General features: G+C 35.2%; 1 protein-coding gene across 2 annotated transcripts in view; it reads left to right on the top strand.

The window, feature by feature from the left end:
* The window catches only part of LOC150110124 (constitutive coactivator of PPAR-gamma-like protein 1 homolog), a 299,942-nt gene that overhangs the window by 194,493 nt on the left and 81,087 nt on the right, over positions 1 to 24,362 (top strand). For both annotated transcript variants that reach the window (XM_090397994.1, XM_090397986.1), the window contains exon 12: positions 15,608 to 15,814. In XM_090397994.1, the coding sequence (XP_090254120.1) occupies positions 15,608 to 15,814 (207 nt within the window). The remainder of the gene's footprint in view (positions 1 to 15,607; positions 15,815 to 24,362) is intronic.

Below are 24,362 nucleotides of genomic sequence, written 5' to 3'. Positions count from 1 at the left end.
AGATCTTGCCAGGAACACTCAGTAGGGAAATACCTCTGTAATTCTCACATTCAGTTTTATTTCCCTTTTTATATATGGGTACTATGAGAGCTCTACTCCAATCATCGGGAATTCGTCCCTCTGTCCATGCTTTCTGAACTATGCAGTGCAGCCACTGTAAGACTCTTATACCACCATACTTCAGCATTTCTGGTCGAATATCATCTACTCCTGCTGTCTTTCCACATTTCAAGCGTTTGATGGCTTTTTCTACTTCAAGTATGGATATGTATTCCTGACTGCATGCCAGGTCAGTGTTTTTTACCACTGTGCTGTCATCACTGCTTGTTTCATTTAGCAGTTTTTCAAAGTAATTACTCTATACTTCAAGGATATCTTTTTCTCCTGTTTTCATGTCACCTTTATCATCTCTAACTCCTTTTACAACACTCTTTCCTCCATTCCTAAGCTTCTTCAACAACCTCCAGAATATTTTGCCACCTTCTTGATATGTATTTTGTATATTCTTGCCAAAATCCTCCCATGACTTTTGTTTAGCTAGTTTTACACAGTGTTTAGCATTCTTGCATTTGTCTCTATATTCTCTAAGAGCACAAGCTGACGTATTTGACAGGAACTTTTGATATGCTTTCTTCTTTTCCTTCACTGCCTCTCTTGCTGAATCAATCAGGGTTTTCTTCATGGCTTGCCACTGAATCTCCAAGGTTTCGTTCCTCTTCTCAAACTCTTTCATTTTTTCTTCAATAATCTTTGTGTACTTTAGTCTAAAGTTCACATTTGAGAACTGCTCAACTTTTATTCGCTTTAAATCTTTCTTACATGTTATTCTTTTCAATATGAAATTCAATTTTATCCTTCTCAAGACTAAATAGGGATCACTTCCAATTTCAAATCCTCTGTACACTCTGGTGTCCTGCACTAGGGAGGAAACGTCACTATCAACAATAACATAGTCAATGAGACTTTTCTTATTCCTAACCTCTTCTCTCCATGTGAATTTTTGCACATTTTTATGTTGGAACATAGTGTTAGTAATAACCAGTCCATATCCTGAGCAGAAATCCGACAGATATTTGCCATTATTATTAGCTTTGCTCTTTTCTCCAAATTTTCCCAAAATATTTTTGTATGTTTCACAATCAATTCCTACTCTGCTATTTAGATCCCCAACAAGGATTAACTTTTCCTTTTTCATTGTGTCAGTTGCTTTCTCTAAAGCCTCAGAAAATTCCTCCACTTCTACCTTAATAGAACCTTCTGTGGGACCATAGGCACAAATAAGTCTCATTGTCCAGTTCCCCATTCTCATATTTGCCCACATTACTCTACTTGAGACTGATTGCCATTCAAGAAGATTAGCCTCATATTTTGTGTTGAATACTATGGCTACTCCTTCTTTTCCTTGATTGTAATTGACTGAATATAACATTTTGTATTTATTTCTCAGAAAGATCTAACCAGTTTTGGTCTTTTTTGTTTTAGTCACCCCTATTATGTCGATCTGGTACTTATCTAATTCCTCAACTAGCGCCATTTCTATGCCATTCAGGCTTCTTATGTTGATAGTACCGATCTTTAACTCTGGTGAAGTTGAGTTGGGGTGTGCTTTCAGATTTGTTCCAGTAGCTGACTTTACGCTGTTCGCCCTGGTTCCCTGGCAAATACAAAAGGGGGGGGGGGCTTGTTTAACCTGGCGACGTCCCAGACGGCATGAAATATTGTCATGTTGTACCATCATTTTTTATTTTTGGTTTAACCAATAAGAATACAATTTGTTGGCTAAATCCCAAATTGCCAGCCCATCCTCGTTCGTTCAGTATCCAAGTATATACCCAACAGGGTGCACCACGAGAAGGTGAGGATTGGAAATTAGGTCAGAAGACCTGGTCGGTTCTCCGCATTCCTTTAAAGGCTATGTGGAGGTCTCTTCTCAGTTATACAGCTTTGACCTTTAAGCACCCCTTTTTTTTTTAATTTCTGTTGAAAATGGCTGGAAAAATATATCGATTGGATAATCCGTCAGATGTTGAAGAGATTCAGTGAATGTTACTCGAGTCCAATAATGAGAATGATAGAATCGAATGTGAAAGTGATATTTGATAGTAAATTGTATCTGAGAGATACCACGAACTCCGATGTCAGTATAGTATTGGTTTAGTTATTTCAATAATTTCTAGATTGTAACTGAAAATAAATAAACCATCGTGTATTATATTTGCAGTTTTTTTTTTTTGTTGTTGTTTTTTTTTTTAAGTTTTATTGCATTTTAGCACATACTAATAATGAATGTATCTCTCAGATACATGTGACCTAAGCTGCAATTTTTACGACCGCAGCCTCCATAGAGTTAACGATAAATTGTTTGTGTGTGCAGTGCAGTTGTCTACTAACAAGACAATTTTTCGTTTTCATTTAAGATCCCATTTAACTAACCAATTATTGAAAATGTCATTAGTCACCAAGCATTAGCACTAGAACAGTAGTCAACAGGCAAACTTTTGACACCTTTAAAACATCGAGGATTTTTACTTTTTCCAATCACTAGAAGTTCTCGTTTCTCACCTTTCATATTAGCACAACAAAGAACTGTCACTGACTCTTTTGAAGATTTAAATCCTTTAGTACTTTCATTTTTAAACAAATAAGTATGCTCAGGCATTGTACGAAAATAGAGTCCTGTTTCACCTGCATTGTAAATATCCTCGGGAGATTATTCAGCAATAATTTTTGGCCACTTGGTCTTAATCCACACATCAGCTGATAAAAAATCAGCACACTTTTTTCTTCGCCATGAATATGCTTGTACACAATATTCTCTTGCTTTTTCTACCTGTTAAGCCATCCATCAGTTTCAGTGAAATTTTCTTTGCCCATTGTTTTTGCAAGTTTTGCTTTTTGATGCATCAAAGGCTCATTAATTGAAGCATTTTTTTCACGAACATTACTAAACCAAATTTTTAATGCTGATTCAACTTGAGTATCCTTACTAGATGGGGCTCTCCTCCGATCCATGTTCTTATTAGTAAGAGCTGAAGTTTCAATATTTGATATGTTTTTCAAGATATTACACAAGAGTGGTTGTAAAATTTCTAAATGTGCAGCTGCACTGTCCTGATTCATTTTGGGCAACTTATCGCTCCAAAATTCTTTACTTTTCTTGAAAAGATAAATCCTTATATTTTTTACTTGCTTCTGCTATAATGCTAAGTGCTGTTTTAATGAGCACTTTAAGTCAAATTCACTTATTGAAAGAGAGCACGAAAATAAACTTGAAAAATCACAATTAGACTTTACTTATACCCCCACCCCTGCATTCGCTTGGATGATTTAAGTTTTACAGAAGATTAAGATTACATGCCTGCATTTGCCTGGAAGATATAAGATTTATTGGAAGAATAAGATTAACAAAAAATAGTCAGGTTTCGACAAATGTTCTTTGTCAAATTTTCTCCATTAACCCGTATTTCTTAGAATTCTGAGACGCAAAAGGCCAAACATTTGAGGATTTTGATAACAATAACCAGAATTTTGATTATAATAGATGGATTATTTTTAATTCATTTTAAATTTTGTGTTTTGGGACCAACTGATTTTTGATAACAATATCATCTCATCTCATCCGCTTGATAACGGGTTGAGTCCACTAAGAAGAAAGGTTCTCCACTTATCGCAATCTTTAGCCATCTCAATCAGGACTCTATAGCTTGGTAGATGGGAATGTTCTTTCAGCAACTTTATCCAAGTACTTCTTGGTGTGCCTCTAGGTCTTTTTCTTACTATATATTCATTCAGAGCTAAATATGAGAGCCTATGAGGGGGAGGGCCATTCTCTGAATATAACCAAACCATCTCAGTTGATGCCTAATGATTGTGTCTATTATATTATCTGGGAAGTTAAATCTATTCTGACTTGTTGTTAATCTTGTGTTGCATCCAGTGGGTGTTATTAATTTTTCTGAGGCATTTCATTTCAAATGCTTGAACTTTCTTGATTGATGTGATCTCCAGGCTTCTGAAGCATAAGTAGCTGTTGGGATAATAATTGTTTTATATAATTTTAGATAACAATAGCCGATTGATAATATTATCTGTGATCACAATAAGCGGATCTAATGTATTATAATTGATATTCAGTCTTGTAATCCATTTATCTTTAGTGAATAGACTAGTTCCACTTCTCACCTATTCCCCAGATTTCACTCCCTCTGAAGAAAAACGCTGACCATCTCTTCCTAGCTGGTCAGCGTTTTTCTTCGAATCAAGAGGTAATTGCAGCTATGGAGGGGTATTTTTCAGATCTTACTGAGAACCACTACAGGGACGGGATAATGACACTGAAGTCGCTGAAATAACTGTATTAGTCTTAAGGGAGATTATGTTGAAAAATAAAAATAATTTTGAAATTATAAATTCATTTTTTCATTGTTAGGCCGAGAACTTTTCAGACCCCTCGTACACAAATATTATTGAAGAAAAAATTAAAGAGTTTGAGAAAAAGAACCAAACCTTGGAAATTCGGTAGCAAGCCATGAAGAAAACCCTGATTTATTCAGCAAGAGACGCATGTGGTGAGGTTGTCTGCAAGGATAGAAAAATCAGGACTCCATGGTGGACAGAGGAAGTTAAAGAGGCAGTGAAGGAGAAGAAGAAATCATATCAAAAGTTCCTGTCAAATAAGTCAGCTTTTGCTCTTAGAGAATACAGAGAAAAATGTAAAAAGCGAAACACTGTGTAAAACTAGCTAAACAAAAGTCATGGGAGGACTTTGGCAAGAATATAGAAAATAAATATCAAGAAGGTGGCAAGATATTCTGAAGGTTGTTGAAGAACTCAGAAATGGAACAAATCTTGCTGTAAAAGGAATTATAGATGATAAAAGCGACATCAAAACTGAAGAAAAAGATATCCTTGAATGCATATCCATGAAAAGTAGCCATCATATCCTTGAAGTAGCCATCAAAGGCCTGAAATTTGGAAAAGCAGCAGGAGTAGATGACATTCAACCAGAAATGCTCCAATATGGAGGTAAAAAAGTCTTGCACTGCATAGTTCAAAAGGCCTGGACAGACGGACGAATTCCAGATAATTGGAGTAGAGCTCTCATAGTACCCATATATAAAAAGGGAAATAAAACTGAATGAGAGAATTACAAAGGTATTTCTCTACTGAGTAGTGTTCCTGGTAAGATTTATGCAAGTATACTTGAGAAATGGTTGAGAAGGATTGTGGAAGAAAAGCTTGGTAAAGAACAAGCTGGATTCAGGCCAAATAGAGGCTGTCAGGATCAGATTTTCACTTTACGACAGATAGTTGGGAAATCATGGGAAAATAACAAAGATCTGTATTTAAGTTTTGTAGATCTGGAAACGGCATATGACAAGGTGCCAAGAGAGCAGCTATAAAAAAGGCTACATTTATATGATGTCAATGGGACATTATATCAAGCATTACTTAGTCTTTATTTGAGTTGTAAGTCAGCAGTTAGAATTGAAGGAAGCACATGAAGATGGTTTAATGTTAAATCTGGTGTCAGACAAGGATGTACATTATTTCCTCTGGTATGCATTATCTATATGGATCACATTATGAAGGAAAATGGTATTAAATCTGATATCAAAATTGCAGATGTTAATCTCAGCTCTTTGCTTTATGTAGACAATTATGTTATACTTCTAAATAAATCTGCTACAAGTCTGCAAGATTCCCTGACTAAATTGAATAGCTGTTGTAATAGATATGGTATGAAGGTCAGCAATAGCAAGACAAAGATGATGAAAATAGGCAGGCGCATTGAAAATTGCATTGTGAATGGAGAACCTATATAACAAATAAAACATTTCAGCTACTTAGCACGATTTTTAGCGAAGATGGTAAATTAAATGTGGAAATAGACAACAGAATCAATAAATTTGCTATGGTAGCTAGTCAACTGAATAAATTTGCTATGGTAGCTAGTCAACTGAATAAATTTATATGGAATAAGAGAGAAATTTGTCAAAACACTAAATTAACTGTATACAAGACAGTGTTCAAGCCAATTTTAACTTATGGATCTTAGAGCTGGGTCAATAGTAAAACACTTGACCAAAGACTAGAGACCGCAGATATGAGAGTCCTGAGAAAGATTATAGGTGTGAACAGATGGCATCAATGGCAATATCATATTAAAAATGAGGATATTAGAAAAGAACTTGACATTGTCAGCATCCAGGAATGCGTTAGCAGAGCTAATCTCAGGTGGTATGGTCACTTAAACAGAATGGGCGAGGAAAGATTAGCAAAACAAGTGTTCTCTGCCAGGTTGGCAGGAAAAAGACCCAGAGGAAGACCAAGATATAGGTGGATTGATACAGTAAAAAGTGCCTTAGAAAAGGGGTCGGCAACCAGCAGCCCATGGACTGCATGCAGCCCCAACATGCATTTTTGCCAGCCCATAAAAGGTTGACCATATTTACACAGCATGTGGCCCGTATGTTGAATTATTCAGTATGATGAATTAATCAGTCTTGCAAAGAAGATGATAGTCGCATTTGGAAGCACACATTTGCGAACAAGCATTTTCTGAGTTTTAGAAAAAATAAATTTTCTTCTCGACTGACTGATGAACATTTGCATGCTTTAATTCATATTTGCACCTCAGGTTATAAAGTGGATATAGTATAATTTGTTTATACACATATGTTGTGATGCATAAACGACATTACTTTGTTTTTACTTGATAATAATTTTTCATTTTCATTTTATTTTCCTTGTTTCATATCTTGTACTTTAAATATTTCTGTGTTTTTTAAGATTGATATAATAAAAATTTATTACATGAGTATTTTTTTGCGCACTATTTTCTCTTAATTAAATGCTTGTGGCCCGATTATTAAAAATGAAAGTTGAATGTGGCCTGCGAGTCTGAAAAGGTTGCCAACCCCTGCCTTAGAAGATAGAAATATCAGATCTTATAATGTTGGAGTCTTGACAGGTAACAGACTGATTTGTAGGAAAATTGTAGATAGGAAGTTAATAATGATGTAAATTTTTCATGTAGTACTATCATATCCTGTATACCCCTTGAGGTTACATGGCTGGAATTTGATGATGATGATGATCAGCATATTACCTCCCTGCAGCATCCCTCAGGTGAAGGTAGCTATCTGTCCTCAGCTGTGTCTAGTTGTTCCTAAGGTAGTTCAACCTCTCAGTCTCTACCAAAAATTGACTGAAGTGGGAGCAGAAGTACACGATGTAGTTGAACCTCCCCTTGCCTGACCATGATGCGGTAGGAGTAGAAGCTTGCTGTGGAGACTGTCTTCTTGAGGGGCAACTTGACTGAGTGGATTCTCAAACCAACAGGCCATGGATTTGAATCCCACCACGGACAGCGTGGATGTTTGTGAATGTTTTTAGGTTGGAGATAAATTCCATGTTTGATCTCTAGAGCAGATTGTCCAAATTATGTAAAAAATAAATTAATTAATTAATAAAAACTTTATCAGGCAGGAAATGGCAACAGAACACTTAAGAGAAGGTGTATGCGGTGGTGAGGGAGAAGAACATCCAGAAGGAATGAAATATGTACATTTCAGTGGTAAAGGTAAACAAGTCTATTACAGAATTCTGAAATGTGGAGATGGCATTCAACTAGAAATGATCGGATATGGAAATATAAAAATGCTTTTAATTTCAATACTTTCATAATTCAGAAAGCTTAATCAGAAGGTATAAAAGAAATAAAATTTTAGGAGAATTATAGAGAACCTACTGAGTGTCACAAGTAAACTTTATGCAAATATGAAAAGGCTAAGAAGAATTGTTGGAGAAAATTAAAGTTAAAAAATGGTGGTGAGAGATATGTGAGAAGATTTTCAGAAACTAAAATTTTTCAGGAAAAACCTAAATTGATATTTATTATTGCTCACATTATTTGTAAAATGAATGTATTTAAATTTTAATTATCAACATTATTAACACAATCGACTGCTCACCTTCATCATGTGATATATTTAAATCTTTAGCGACAATGCTTCTGTAATTAAATTATAACAAACAGTTTCATTATTGCTTGTCCTTTTATCATTTTGGAATCACAAGATCACCATGATTTAAATAAAATAAAAAAAACTGAAAATAGGTGTGAATTACCAAGAATCTCCTATTTACTATCGCTACTTCCAGTCTCAAGAGCAGTTTACTCATGTGCATTGTCAATGTCATCTACCCAAATAGCATCATCTTCACTCCTATCCAGGGCATTAGAGATACCGGTTTAAAAAAAAATCTTGGCAATTATTACTGGTGAAATCACGTCCCAAGCTCTCAAAATCCAGTTGCACAGCAGGTGATCTCTTAATCTTTTCTGCTGCAGTCAGGTCATAAGCTGCTGGCTGCCATCCATTCCGTGTAGAATTTTTGTATGTAGTCCTTTAATGATTTGTTGACTGATACATCCAAGGACTATAGACAAGGCATAAAATCACCAGGAATAATGGCCATATCGGTCTTCATCCAAAAGTTGTTTTACTATTTCAGGTCCTAAGGGCTATGGAAATTTTCCCTCACAAGGAGAGCCAGGGCGTCAAAATAAGCCTCCCCCGTCCATTTCTCCCACACTGTTCTAATCCAACCTTGAACCATTGTAGTGTCCATCCACCCTTTTTTCTTGAACTCTTACATGAATTCCAGGTGGCGAGTTCCCCTTCGGCATTGTTTTCCTTTTGAATATTACATACGGAGGCAACTTTCTTCTACCTGCAAGCTTGATTGTGCATCGCTGTTTTTCACTTCCAGTTGCGTACATTATCACACTTTTTTCACCATTTTCTGTTATTGTTGTTTGGTGTAAAAATAAAACAGAAGATTGTACAACTCAGTGACAAAAGCAAGCCAACTGTTGTTGGGTTGCTTTTATCACTGAGTTGTCACTGAAATGCTGATTCTTTTCAACTGAATTCCAAAATATCTGAAAATGCCATAACAACATTCACCATCTGTTTCTTAAAGCTTTAAACTTTTTTTTGTGTGCAAGGTATATGTAAAACTTATTAATTTCTTTTCTCATGAAGTAAAATCATGGGTGCGAGGTATACACAAGAGTGAGTTAAATTCAAGTATTTAAGTTTCGTGGAACTAGAAAATACATGTGATAGGTGTAAGAGGAAAATATCTTCAAAATAGTGTGATTATGTAATATAAATGAGACATTAACACATCAACAGAGTGGTCTATAGCCTACCTACTGTTATTTTTCATGTGTATTATATATATTCATGTTATGATTGAAATTTTCCAGTTCTGGTTTTTCTTTCCTTATAGAGAACTTCACTTTCTTTGGCTGAATCGATCATCTTTTCTTCAGAGCCTCCAGGAGATGATACCACTTCATCTCAAAGCAGTTCAAATTTGATTTTTTAAATAACTTTCTTACGTGTTTTTATTTTCAGTATGATATTCAATTTTATCCTGCTTAAAACTGAATGGTGATCATTTCCTATTTCATATCCCCTGTATACCTTTGTACTGAATTCGCATGAAGATATCAGTATCCATGATAACATAATTGAGACCTTTCTTCTTCCTTGTATATTCTCTCTCTCTCTCTGTAAATTTGTGTACATCTTTATGTTGAAGCATGGTGTTAATGACTAGTCCATTTCTCAAATAGAAATCCTGCAGGTGCTTATTATGACTATTAGCTTTGCCCTTTTCTCCAAATTTTCCCAACATATTTCTTTGTCTGATATTCACTTTTTACTCTGCTGTTGAGATTTCCAACAAGGATCAATTTTTTCTTCTTTTATATCATCTGCCTTCGTAGAACCTACTGTTGAACCATAGGCACTAGTAAGTCTTGTGCAATTCCCTGTTTTAATGTTTGTCCACATCACTCCTTGATATTGCCTGTCATTCAAGAAGCTTATCTTTGTGCTTGATGCTGAATACTAGATCTACTCATTCCTTTTCCTGATCATGGTTGCCTGAATATAACATCTTGTAGTTATTTAGAAGAATTTGACTTTTTTTTTTTTCAGTAACAACTAATGTCTGTCAACATGGTATACTTTTCTAATTCTTCTGCTAGTTCCACTTAATGCTTAGTATGTTTATTGTTCCCATCTTGAATTCTGTCCTTATGTTGAATTTGAGTTTATTTCAGTAGTTGACTTTTGCTATTCACCCTGGTTCCTTGATGAAAACAGCATGGGAGTCTTGTTTAATTGGGTGACATCCCAGCAGGGATGACTATTCATCTATCTTGTTGTGTTATCATTGTCTTTTGGTTTAAGCCCATACAGAATACAGTTTGTTCAGTATCTAAGCAGGTACCTACTAACTGGGTGCCCTATAAGAAGGTGAGAATCGGATGATAGGGCTCCTCCCATTTAACTAGCTTTGACTCCTTAATCAATCTTCTGTCTTTTGATGGAAGATATATTTTATTGGCTAGCATAAGACCAATATCCTACTTACTTGAGGCCTAAAGTGGCTTGAAAAAGTTCCATGTTTAGTCTCCAGAGTAGTTCACACAGTACTAATGTACTATAAGTTTACAACCTTTTGTGAGTGTTGCATAAACTGTATTAAATAAATAACAAAACTTATACAGTTTATGAAAATTCAGCAGTAAAAAAGAACATGAAAATCAACTGTATTCTCAGTGGTGAATGTATGTCAAGTAAAATATTTCATTTAAGTCACCTTTTTTTAATGAATACAGGAAACTATATATGGATATAGATAATAGAATATGCAAAGCTGAAAGCTAGTTGAATAAATTTATGTCAAATTAAATAGAAATTAGTGAAACTCAACAAGCAGTATACTGTTGACTTGCACTGTAGCAACCACTATTATTGTGAACTCTCATTATTCCAGCCAAAGCCCCAAAACGTCTTGTAAAGAAATTCACTAGCAAATCTTCCAATATCACAATGGGATTTGGGAAGATTAAATGTCTGAGGCAGGGTTCTAAGTCTGAAAAAATGTACAAAAATTATTTTATTATAAATACTTCATATTTATAAAGAAATTTTGATTGGTGAAAACTGAAGTTACATTCTGTTTTATTTTATGTTTCTTTTTCACTTAATCACACTCCATAAAAAAGTGTGTGTGTGTAATTACTACAATAAAGGAGTAATGCCTTCTTTGCTTCAGCTAAGGTTAATACCATGAGAATTGTTTTTTCCTTTTCTTATTTAAACTTATTTGTCTAAAAAAGAATATTAGTTTTTCCTTGAGTTTTAATCAAATCTCATTCATTACATTCATTTATCTTAGTCTCAGAAATAAGACAAGTGAAATACAAAATAATACATAAACACATTGGTTTAATTAATATGAAATATATATGCACATTTATTTACACAAAATTTTACCAAAAAATAAAAATATATAAGAGTTACTTTCTCACTCACACACTGACTTAAGTTTATCTTTAAAATAAACAAATTTAACCTTTGACAAAAAAAAAAAAAAAAAAAAAAAAGTTCTTTCTCAGCAGACTTTAATGTGAAAGTCTTACTATAAATTATATTGCTTCAGAGAATATCCATACAGAAATACTTCAACATAAAACTTGATTGATTCTACAGTTTATTATTACATGTGAGTTCCTCAGTGGAGTCTGTAAACTCATCACGGAAGGTCCACTATATCACCACTAGCCATCAATACTCATCATATTTTGATTTGAAATCATTCACCAACAAAGCACTCACAGTTGATAGCAATTCATTCCACTCGTTCACTACTCTTCAAACAAAAAATCTAGGTCTCGTGCCCTTATTAACCACACTTTATTTCCATGGATGACCCCTAGTTTTCCTCACGTTATTCACGTACTGAAATATTCCTTCCACATCAATCCTATGAAACTCCCTAAGTAACTTGCATATCATATCTCTATCATATTCCCCATTATCTGTCTATCAACAAACCTCTGTAACCCACAAATCTTCAATCTCTTCTCATATGAAGTATTTCATAGACCTGTCACTATCTCAGCTGATTGCCTCTGAGTCTGCTCCATCTTTTCTACATCTCCAAGAAACCCAGGTGACCAGATTGCGAACAATCCAGATGAGTCTTTATTAAAGCCTTATAAAAGAAACAGTAATCCTATGTACATTTTGTAATATGCCCTCCAAACTTCCATTCACCATCTGCCAACAGCTCCAAATCCCTGGCTTCATCAATTTCCTAGAGTAGTTCTATCAGTATGCTATGCAGCTGATAAGCTTCACTCCAAAAATGCATAACCTTTCACTTTGTCCCATTAAATTGACATCCATTCTCCTTTGCCCATATTGCCATGTTATTTTGAATCATCCTGTAAAATTTCAACGTCATCTTTATTGATTATTATTGCTCTACCTAATGTAAAAGAAACTTTTACATCGTTAACAATTACATATTGTCAACACACAGTTCACCTTTGAACTTATTGAATCAACATCGTCCTTGTTCATTCCATTTACCTCTGTTCTTTGGAACAACCTTCCCTGTTCTGATTAACATCAACAGGTTCTTTCTCACTAATCTGATATCATGCTCAAGCATGATATTCGAGGTTTCATATATATATATATATATATATATATTTCTGCTCAGGACATGGACTGGTTATTACTAACACCATGTTCCAACATAAAAATGTGCACAAATTCACATGGAGAGAAGAGGCTAGGAATAAGAAAAGTCTCATTGACTATGTTATTGTTGATAGTGATGTTTTCTCCCTGGTGCAGGACACCAGAGTGTACAGAGGATTTGAAATTGGAAGTGATCACTATTTAGTCTTGAGCAGGATAAAATTGAATTTCATATTGAAAAGAATAACATGTAAGAAAGTTTTAAAGCGAATAAAAGTTGAGCAGCTCTCAGATGTAAACTGTAGACTAAAATACAGAAATATTATTGAAAAGAAAATGAAAGAGTTTGAGAACAGGAATCAAACCTTGGAGATTCAGTGGCAAACTCTAAAGGAAACATTGATTGATTCTGCCAGAGAGGCATGTGGTGAGGTTGTGTGCAAAGATAAAAAAATCAGAACTCCCTGGTGGACACAGGAAGTTAAAGAGGCAGTGAAGGAAAAGAAGAAAGCATATCAAAAGTTCCTGGCAAATAAGTCAGCTTTTACTCTTACAGAATACAGAGACAAATGTAAGAAAGCTAAACAGTGTGTAAAACTAGCTAAACAAAAGTCATGGGAGGACTTTGGCAAGAATATAGAAAATAAATATCAAGAAGGTGGCAAAATATTCTGGAGGTTGTTGAAGAAGCTTAGGAATGGAGGAAAGAGTGCTGTAAAAGGAATTAGAGATGATAAAGGTGAAATGAAAACAGGAGAAAAAGATATCCTTGAAGTATGGAGTAATTACTTTGAAAAACTGCTAAATGAAACAAGCAGTGATGACAGCACAGTGATAAAAAACACTGACCAGGCATGCAGTCAGGAATACATATCCATACTTGAAGTAGAAAAAGCCATCAAAGGCTTGAAATGTGGAAAGGCAGCAGGAGTAGATGATATTCGACCAGAAATGCTGAAGTATGGTGGTATAAGAGTCTTACAGTGGCTGCACTGCATAGTTCAGAAAGCCTGGACAGAGGGACGAATTCCCGATGATTGGAGTAGAGCTCTCATAGTACCCATATATAAAAAGGGAAATAAAACTGAATGTGAGAATTACAGAGGTATTTCCCTACTGAGTGTTCCTGGCAAGATCTATGCAAGTATACTTGAGAAACGGTTGAGAAGAATTGTGGAAGAAAAGCTTGGTGAAGAACAAGCTGGATTCAGGCCAAATAGAGGCTGTCAGGATCAGATCTTCACTTTACGACAAATAGTCGAGAAAGCATGGGAATATAACAAAGATCTGTATTTAAGTTTTGTCGATTTGGAAAAGGCATATGACAAGGTGCCAAGAGAGAAGCTATTCAATACACTACAGTTATATGGTGTCAATGGGGCATTATATCAAGCAATACTTAGTCTTTATTTGAGTTTGTGAGTCTGCAGTTAGAATTGAAGGAAGTACAGGAAGATGGTTTAATGTTAAATCTGGTGTGAGACAAGGATGTACGTTATCCCCTCTGTTATTCATTATCTATATGGATCACATTATGAAGGAATGTGGTATTAAACCTGATATCAAAATTGGAGATGTTAATGTCAGCTCTTTGCTTTATGCGGATGATGTTATACTTCTAAATAAATCCGCTACAAGTCTGCAAGATTCTCTGACTAAATTGAATAGCTGTTGTAATAGATATGGTATGAAGGTCAGCAATAAAAAGACAAAGACAATGAAAATAGGCAGAATCATTGAAAATGTCAACTGTGTTGTGAATGGAAAACCTGTGGAACAAGTAAAACATTTCAGCTACTTAGGCACAATTTTTACTGAAGATGGTAAACTAAATATAGAAATAGACAACAGAATCAGCAAAGCTGGTATCGTGGGAAGTCAATTGAATAAATTCATATGGAATAAGAAAGAAATTAGTCGGAACACTAAATTAGCTGTATACAAGACTGTGTTCAAACCAATTTTAACTTATGGATCTGAGAGCTGGGTCAGAAGTAAAACACTTGAGCAAAGACTAGAGACCGCAGATATGAGAGTCCTGAGAAAGATTAGAGGCGTGAACAGATGGCATCAATGGCAATATCATATTAAAAATGAGGATATTAGGAAAGAACTTGACATTGTCAGCATCCAGGAATGCGTTAGCAGAGCTAATCTCAGATGGTATGGTCACTTAAATAGAATGGGAGAGGAAAGATTAGCAAAACAAGTGTTCTCTGCCAGGTTGGCAGGAAAACGACCCGGAGGAAGACCAAGATATAGGTGGATTGATACGGTACAAAGTGCCTTAGACGATAGAAATATAAGATCTGATAATGTTGGAGTCTTGACAAGTAACAGACTGATTTGGAGGAAAATTGTAGATAGGAAGTTAGTAATGATGTAATTTTTTCATGTAGTACTGTCATATCCTGTACACCCCTTGAGGGTACATGGCAGGAATTTGATGATGATGATGATATATATATATATGAGCGCTGATAGTATTGGAGAGTTCCAAAACTGTAGATAAATTTGGAAATAAAGTTTATGGAAATCTAATAAAAAGGAAACTTTTTACTAGAATATTGTAGTATCTGTATCCCTTTATCTCTTCTTTTACCCAATGATATCTACTAGGAAATGATGAAATGTGAAACTGACAATTCTGGAAAGCAAATAATATAATAGGTTAAAAGATTACAGACTGGTAAGCACTGGACTAGAGTGATTAACTTAAATCACTGGGGTAGAGAAAGTATATAAGAATTAAAACACTAACTGATGTTTTATGGTTTCACCTCATGATTAATTCTGTGTAGAATATTTTACTTTGTTGTGTGGGTATATTACATTGAAACATCTGTTGGTTGTGTCAATGTTGAAAAGTTTGAAAATTATGCATTACTACTAGAAGGGATCCTGGCCTGTATCTTTTCTTTACTGTGTGTATGTTGTGTGCAACAACTATGGTTATCAATGATTTATTTCATATTTGTATATTGTGAATTGAACTGATTTTTATTATATCAATATGATTTTTTAAGCTTCCTCTAGTAACTACAAGAGGAATCCATTTAGCAGCTCTGTTTATGCAAGGTGTAGAATGTGCTCTTTTTGCAAACGATGCATGTGGTGCTCCAGTACCATGGCTGATGTGCTGTCCTTGGTTGTTTTTTGACGGCAAGTTATTTCATCATAAACTTCTTAGGGCAAATGGTGCAAAGAGTTTAATTGATGTATGCGAAAGCCAGGTAAATGAATTTTATTATCATTTATGTTATTTAGTAAACCATACTGAAAACATTGTACAGCAAGTAAAATATTTTTATTTTCTCTTAAAGCAAAAATAAGTATGGTTAATTTTCACAAAACGAATTTGATTTATGTTTTTGTTAGTAACCTCTTTAATACTTCTTTTTAATACTTTTCCAAATAAACTTTGCATGTTTCGTGTTCCAAAACTCAAAGTACATGTTTGTAGCCAATGCATTTCCTAAATTTCTGTCCAGCTCCATTTTTCTCCTAGGATTATGTAGCAATAAGTTTTTTATTTATTTATTTTATTTATATATATATAAGAAAGGGGTGCTGGTCCTTTGCTTAACCCCAAACGTGGAGGACCAGAGTTTTATTTTCAGAGTGTACCTTATTCTTGCCTGTGGGAAACCAACCCCAGACTGTACCAGGCCACACAGAGTGGTTAGCATGAGTGATCTCTAATCCTAGAAGGCCTGTCTTCACCCTGACTATGGGCTCCTTCTACCCTTACAGTAAGAGACTAAAGTAAGAAAAGAAACAGGAAAGACCTCTAGCCCTCAATTACTCTAATAGCATCAGGGTTGGAAGTAGACAGGATTGATCAAGAGAGATCAGACAGAAAAGTAAAAGAAAGGTACCTGTCTCAAAGTAAGTGGAAGAAGAAAGTAAACCCAACTAGAGTTACTAGGGATGCCACTGCCTTTACTATCAAGATGATACCCCCCCCCCCCCGGGCACTGTTGGTCTTAGGGGTTATCATCTTGATAATAAGGACTATCAAGATGTAAGGACTTATGAGTCCTTATTCAATATATTTGGCCCACCTCACCATATCTAATTGGATCCCTTATCTGCCACCTGGGGGAATGCACTCTCTGGAGATCAGTGTTCTCCAAACGATTTGGTAGTTTTGACAGAAACAAAAAAGAAAAGTACTGTATGTGAGGTTCAAGGCAATTACATACACATTTGTTGATTAAAATGAAATAGAAAACCTTTATTAAAAATAATACTCAATGTTTATGCAGTGGAAATGGTTATCATAGGAACATATACTCCAACAAAGAATGTACTGATGCAGTTGAATGAATTGATGGAGACATTTAAAGATAACAAGAACTTTTTGTCCTTGGGGACTTAAATATGGAACTGGCTAAAGGGTTGGGAATTTAATAATTGGACTTTTTGGTGAAGATGGAGAAAATGATAATGATAAAAGATTGATTACATTGTGTGAAGCACAGGAATGCCAGTTAATAAATTCATATTTCCAGTATAAAGATATGTAAAATTGTATGGTTTTCTTTTTATTTGTTTTGTTTTTACTTCTTAGATTGTGTCTTTGTAAATTCTTTATTGTTCTTATATTTCCTTATATTATCATTCCATTGACTACGCCATTTTAAAGAAAATTTTGTTTATGATGTTTAGTTCACTAAGTTTCTCTATCTCAACCCCCCCCCCTTCTTCCTGTCCTTGCCCTTTGTTCCTACTACGTGTAAAGCAGACTAATTCTAGCTGTCGCCAGCTATATGATTGCGGTATATTTAATTTCTCACACTCTTCGGCCTGACACATTTATTTGATTTACGACTGCACCAGTCAGGCAGAGTAATAGAGAGTAAGAAATTAAAGAAATGAAATAAAGGCAAAATCTAGTCGAAGTTCTTTTAACCATATAGCAAGTCGTGGCAATATCTAATTAACTCACACAGGTCCATAAATTTTTTTAAGATAGTGCATTGGCAATGATCAGATCAAATTGTTGTTCAAACAAAGCATTTTATTCTAATTAAAAAAAATTGAGATTACAAACTAGACAAATAGTGGGGAATAACTGTTTCTCCCAGCATAGCTAACTCCAGGAAATTATTAATGTTATGATAATTAATGTTTCCCAAATTTTGGGAAGTTTTATGCAATTGTATTTATTCAAGTTCGGTTGATTTCTGAGTGCTGCCACAGATTCTAAAAACATAATTCTGCATTCACGCAACCTTAACACACTACTTAGTATGTATACAATACAGACTAGACAAATAGTGGGGAGTAATGTTTCTCCCAGCAGCATTGCTAACTTCAGAAATTTACCTTGTATAAATATAACATATGTATTTTATGCCACTCTGACATTCTACTCAGTATTTTACAAGAATTTTTACACAGACACTTGCTTAACATGTATATACAAATTTTACATATCTACAATCCAGAAAACATTGATATAATGTGCTTACTGACAGTTTATCTCTTCATAAACAGTCCTTTACCATGAACAAAGTTTCCATCGGGACATCTCGAATCTTTGCCTTGATCTGGATACTTCTTTAACTTGGATGTTTCTGTACTCTGTATACCGTCGCAGTTGTTTTTGACTACACTAGTAGGCATCTACTAGCGTAGGGGAAAAAATAAAAATCAACAAGCATATGGAAATTCCACTTGTCTGAGAAGAATTATTTATCATGTTGGCAGTTTAATGGAATATTATCAGCACTGGGAAAGGATTAAAACTAATTTTTATGCTTCCAATCTTTTGTCTCAGTCACTGAGACATCTTCAGGGATTACAAATAACTTTTGTTTACAACAACACACTCAAATGCAGTACAATAGTAAGTGAAACTTGTGGGTGACTCTAAAATTCTGTCTAGATGGAGCACCCTCTATGGGCATTTGTAGGTGGCCTAGGATGTAATGTGGTATCTCTGATAATTAATATTTCCCAAATTTTGGGAAGTTTTATGCAATTGTATTTATTCAAGTTCAGTTGATTTCTGAGTGCAGCCACAGATTCTAAAAACAGTCTTTCTTTTTTGAATTTACTATGGTGGAGCATGGTGGCTTTTCTCCAGGAGATCCTCTGGGTTGTATCCAAAACATGGTCTTCAAGGCCAGATTGACCATAGTCGTGATTGCAGATATATGATTTGTGTTCTTCTAACTGGATGGTAGCTGATCTACCTGTCTGTCCAAAGTAAGCCAGCTTGCAGGAACAGGGTACTCTATATATACTCCAAACACTGAGAGAGGAGGGAGCTGATCTTTGGTGGAACGGATAAGGGGAGTAAGTTTACAGTGGGGCTTAAACATGTAGGGTATGGTGATGGCATTTTTGAAGTCCTTCTGAAGAGATGGCCAGGAAATTGGGGGAGGAACTGATTATTTTTTTAATTCTGTAATTGCTGTAGCCATTGGAAAGGAAGGTGTTGTGTATGTGGTTGAGTTCAGTTGAAAGAGCAGTTCCACTGGAACAAAGCTTGTGGTCTCTATTGGTTAGAGTTTTAATAATGCCATATTGTTGATTGGGGTGGTGGTGGGAGAGTTTGTGAATGTATCTGCCTGTGTGAGTAGGTTTTCTATATACAGACAAGGAAAGGTTACTAAGGTGTCTAGGAAGGGTAAACTATTTTTATTTTTCTTTTCCATCGTAAACTGGATTCTTGGTTGTAGGCTATTAAGGTGATTGAGGAAGGAGTCTAATGTGTCTAAGCCATGAGATCAAATAGAGAACACATCATCTATATATCTTAGCCAGATAGAAGGTTTGAGAGGGGATGAGTCTATTGCTCGTTTTTCAGAATTTTCTCATATGTGTTAAGAAAGAACATATCTTAAAACCCTTTAAAATTCCCACGTTTCATCGAATTGTAATAATTTGTTCTTTTTCTCTTAGTATACACTAACCACACCGGCCTGGTTGGCCGAGTGGTTAGCGTCTTTGCTCTCCACCCAAAAGGCTGTGGGTTCAAATCCTGCCATGGGCATGGATGTTTGTGATTGTCTGTGATACTAGTGGTGGTCGGCAGTAGATGGCGTTGATGTAGATGAAAGTAGTTGCGGTTGGTGAAGACGAAAAGTTGTAGAGTAGATGCCCTCCATCGATGAGTCTTTGGACTCCCTGGAGGTGTTATGTAATAATAATAATAATAATAATATATAAGGAGAACATAAAATTAACTTTTGTTCTAGAGAACTTCCCAGACCCCCCCCAGTTTTGTGTACTTGTGTGTGTTTTAATTATGTTTTTATTTCTGTTCTAATCACACTCTATTTTTGTTCCAAAAATAAAATTTAAGAAAATCTCATACATTCAATAGATGTGGCTGACAATTTTTCGTGAACTTTTGTGCAAAATTTGCTGTGACCAGAAATGTTCTTTCAGAATTTGTTGATGTTGGCTGAATTGTTAGCCTAACAATTCAACTTTTATTCAATAAGACAAATTTTTTCAATAATTGACTCAATAAGACAAATTCTTGTTTCAACTTAACAAAATTTATCCATCTCTGATAGTGACACACAAAAGCATTTCTTGCACCTCCTTCTAAAATGACTTTTTTTCACCTATGACATATTTTTCTTTATTAGCCCCAACAATATTTTCATTGCATTTACTACTTTCACCAGAAAAAGTTTATATTGCGAAATCTAAGGTCCATTTTAGTAATACATTGGCCTTTGTAAGACCATCCCAATAGATCTTCTGAGTTGATATTTCTGCACCCCCTTTTGTGCATGTTTCCATTTTAAGTAATAGTTCTCAGCCCTAAATCATCTTGAATTTCCTTCAACTTGTTAACATGAAGTTAACTGCCAGTTATCTTCCGAACAAAGAATTGCATCTTGCATACTAAGTACTTCAACAGTCAGTTTAATTGTCTTTAGAACAAATTTCATCAAATATCCTAATAGCTTCAGATCATGAAGCTATTAGGATATTTGATGAAATTTGTGCTCTCAGTATCTTTAAGAACCTCTTCAATAAATGTAAACAGTCTTAAAAATGTTGAAACTATATCAATCAGTGAGTTCCAACATGTTGTAACATCCATAACTAATTCCACTAATGTCCAAATTTACTTGTTATTTTTTGTTACAAGAGACTTGCATAATTAAGTCTTAAAATATTTAACTTCATTATTAACATTTTGATATTTTCATTTTGCTAATTTAAATTTAGCATCTTTAATTCTTCTTCATAGTCTTCTGAGAAATCATATAAATTACCAGTGCTATTCTCACTTTCTTTGTTTTTATCAAAAGTTTCTTTAAAAATTAAAGACCATAACTTAAACTTCTATGAAATAAATTTATAGCTGTAAAAAATTTCCGCAATATCATAGGCATCCTCAGTACAATAACAACAATGGAACACAAAATAAAATTACAATAAAATAATCAATTTCTAAAAAATTTTACAGCTAATAAATGTATTTCATGTATGTTTAAGTTTCCATCTTTAATTTCTACGTATGTCAGCATATGTATCTATATTAAAGCAGTTATATTTTTTCTAAAAAATTAAATATTGTAGACACAAATTACCATCACACACATTCAGTATAGCCTAATTTTCTTTTCTTTGATTTTAAATATAGAAAATTAATACTTTTTATTAACTGAATGTTAGTCATGGGCAACAAAATCTTTTAAATTGTTGATCATGAACATGTTAAAATATAAAAGTTGGAATAATAATTATTATTATGAGATTTTGAGCAATCTCTGCTCTGAAGTGGGAGGTGAATGGGGGGGGGGGGTTGCAGTTACAGAGTTTTAATGTTTTTGGGGGATTGCAGCCAATGCCAGAGAAACTGATTAATTTTGTACTGTTACGTAGAATTTTTATAATTCCATATTGTTGGAGGGGAGGGAGAGATGACTGCTGGTGAATGTATCTACCTGTATGTGTGAGTTTTCTGTAAATGGAGAATGCCAGGGGGTCCATCAGGCTGTGCGTAATCAAAGTGTCTAGGAATGGGAGGCTGTTGTTGTTTTCCTTTTCTAAAATAAACTGGATCTCAGGATCGTTTAGATCTGTTAAGAAAATGTCAAGCGTATCTAGGCCATCTGGCCAAATGGAGAACACGTTATCTATGTAGCATAGAGACAGTGGGTTTATGTTGGGCAGAGGTTAAGGCTTTTTCTTCAAAGGTCTTCATGAAGAAGTGGGCCAGGGGTGGAGAAAGAAAATCCATAGCTGTCTCCCCTCTATATGTTCATAGAATTTTCCTTGCCAAATGAAATAGCCTGAGTTCATGGTGAACTGATACAGGGCTTGAGATATCAGGAGGAAATATGGCTTGGATGACATCTAAAGTGTCTGAGCGGGACATTAATGAATAAAGAGGAGACATCAAAACTGACCATTATATCAGTATGTTGGAAGCTTCTCCCAATTTGCCTGGTGTTAGTGCTTGCAACATATCATTGTTTTTGTGTTCCCAATGATGGCAATGCAATGTTGCTAAAATATAGGAAAGTATGAATTAAAGTTATTATAATTAATATTTTAGTATATGTGTTATTTCCTGAAAATAATAGTTATACTCTAGTTTTTATATATATATACTTTCTCTGTCACTCCTTATAACTATTTAATAATACCATTAATATGCAAATACTTAAGTCTGTAGATACATTTTATGTTATTCATTAATTTATCTCCTTATAACTATTTATTTATTTATTAATACCCTGTGTACTGCCGTAACCTGTGTCATGGCACAGTATGACCTTTGCTGTCCTTGTGCCATAAAACTAAATCAGTCAATCTGCAAACAACTGTTTTCACCATTCAAGCCTGTCCCAATGTCATTTACATACAAATTAAACAGCAATGGACCCAACTCAGACCCCTTTGGGGTTGCACACCACTGGTGACCCTACTCCTCCAGGTTATTGCTTCCCTATACACAACTTGCTGATACCTATCAGCCAGCCGATCTCCAATCCAGTGCACTAGTCTGCTATCCAACTCCCATCTGTTGCAGTTTAGTTACCAGCTTGTTGTGTGGCAACTGCATATGTTTTCCTTTTGTCCAATGCACCTGTCACACTAAGAAGTATTGGGTTGGCAAATAAGTTCGTTTGGTTTTTCAGAGTGGAATGAAACACATTTTATTAATATATATAACACATACTAGTCAGTTATATATTGACCCTCTTTATCAATGACCTCTTACCATCTGTCCACCAACTTCATTATGCCGTGTTCATAAAACTCCTGAGATTTGCTGCCGAAAAACTGATCCAGACGTCTTTTGACAGCCTCCTCATTAACGAAGGTTTTCCCGTTCAGAGAATTCTGCAATGATCGGAATAAGTGGTAATCGGAAGGTGCCAGGTCCGGTGAAAATGGAGGATGCAGCAAAACATCCCAGCCAAGATGTAACAATTTACTCTAGGTTGTTAACGATGTGTGGGATGTGCCGTTGTCGTGATGAAAGACAACTTCTTTCCGATTTGCCAGTTCAAGATGTTTTGTGCTAATTGCACGGGCAAATTGCGTTAACTGGGAGCAATAGACAGTTGAATCAATCATTCTGCGTGACAGTAACACCTCATAGTGGACAACACCTTTATAATCCCACCACACAGAGAGCATGATCTTCTTTGGGTGCAATCTCGCTTTCGAGGTTGTTTGCGGCGGTTCGCTCTTGTGCCCTCATGATCTTTTACATACCACGTTACCATACACGACCCATTTTTCATCTCCTGTAATTATCCACTTTAAAAATGGGTTGTTTTCTTGGTAATGTCGCAGCCAATCACAGATGGATGTGTGAGTAGTCATATTGGCCTCAGTCAATTCATGCAGCACCCAAACATTGAGTTTTGAAACATATCCCAGCTCGTGCAAATGGTTTTCAACGCTTGTATGGAATATGGTCAGTACTGCAGCAATCTCCCGCACTGTTTGTGACGGATATTTGTCGACGATATCTTTGACAACACTCAAATCAACCTTGGTTGGACACAAAGCACGTCGCTGAGGTTGAAATCTCCAGACCGGAATTTGGCAAACCACTTTTGGTATACGCATTCTGTTAAGGCAGCATCTCCATATACACTGCTTTTTTTTTTTTTTTTTTTTTAATGGGCCTCCGCTGCTCGTTTGCCTTTTTTGAAATAAAAAAGCAAAATATGCCAATAATGTACGTTATTTCCTTTCATTTCTAAAAATATGTTACACGCACGCAACTGAAGTAGGCTGAACGAAAATTCATCGAAAGGTTATGTGAAATGTCGCCTTTCAACTGTGAAATAGCATTGTGCGGTAGCACAACAATAGCGACAGGTGAAGCGGCGTAAACTTGAACTAATGCATAAACCGAACGAACTTATTTGCCAATCCAATACAATCTTCTTTTAGTAAACCCATGCTGTCTATCGAAAAGAATGTCATCATCAACCCACTGCTGAATTCTAGTCCTCACTAACTCGCTTTATGAAGTGGAACCATTTTTCCCTATTTCCACTCCCTTGAAACTTGGGCAAATCTAAGAGTCAAGTTAAATCTGTTGAACATTCCCTCCAAACACCCAGTGATATATATATATATATATGTACCATCAAGTCCTACAACTTTATTGACATCAAGTTTACTCGTTTTCTCATATACCTCCTGTTCACTCACCATCAGTGGACCCTTTCCCCCTCACTGCTCTCAAGTTCTGCACAGTGTTACTTTCACAAGGATGAAATACCTTTTTATGAACTGCTCATTTAATATTCTCTATTATATCCTCAGTGGTTA

Source organism: Typopeltis vanoorti, chromosome 1 (genome assembly GCF_054136105.1).
Source record: "Typopeltis vanoorti isolate ZY-2024b chromosome 1, IOZ_Tvanoo_1.0, whole genome shotgun sequence".
NCBI lineage: Eukaryota > Metazoa > Arthropoda > Arachnida > Uropygi > Thelyphonidae > Typopeltis > Typopeltis vanoorti.
Note: the sequence above shows the minus strand (reverse complement) of the source record. Positions and strands in the feature narration are given on the sequence as shown.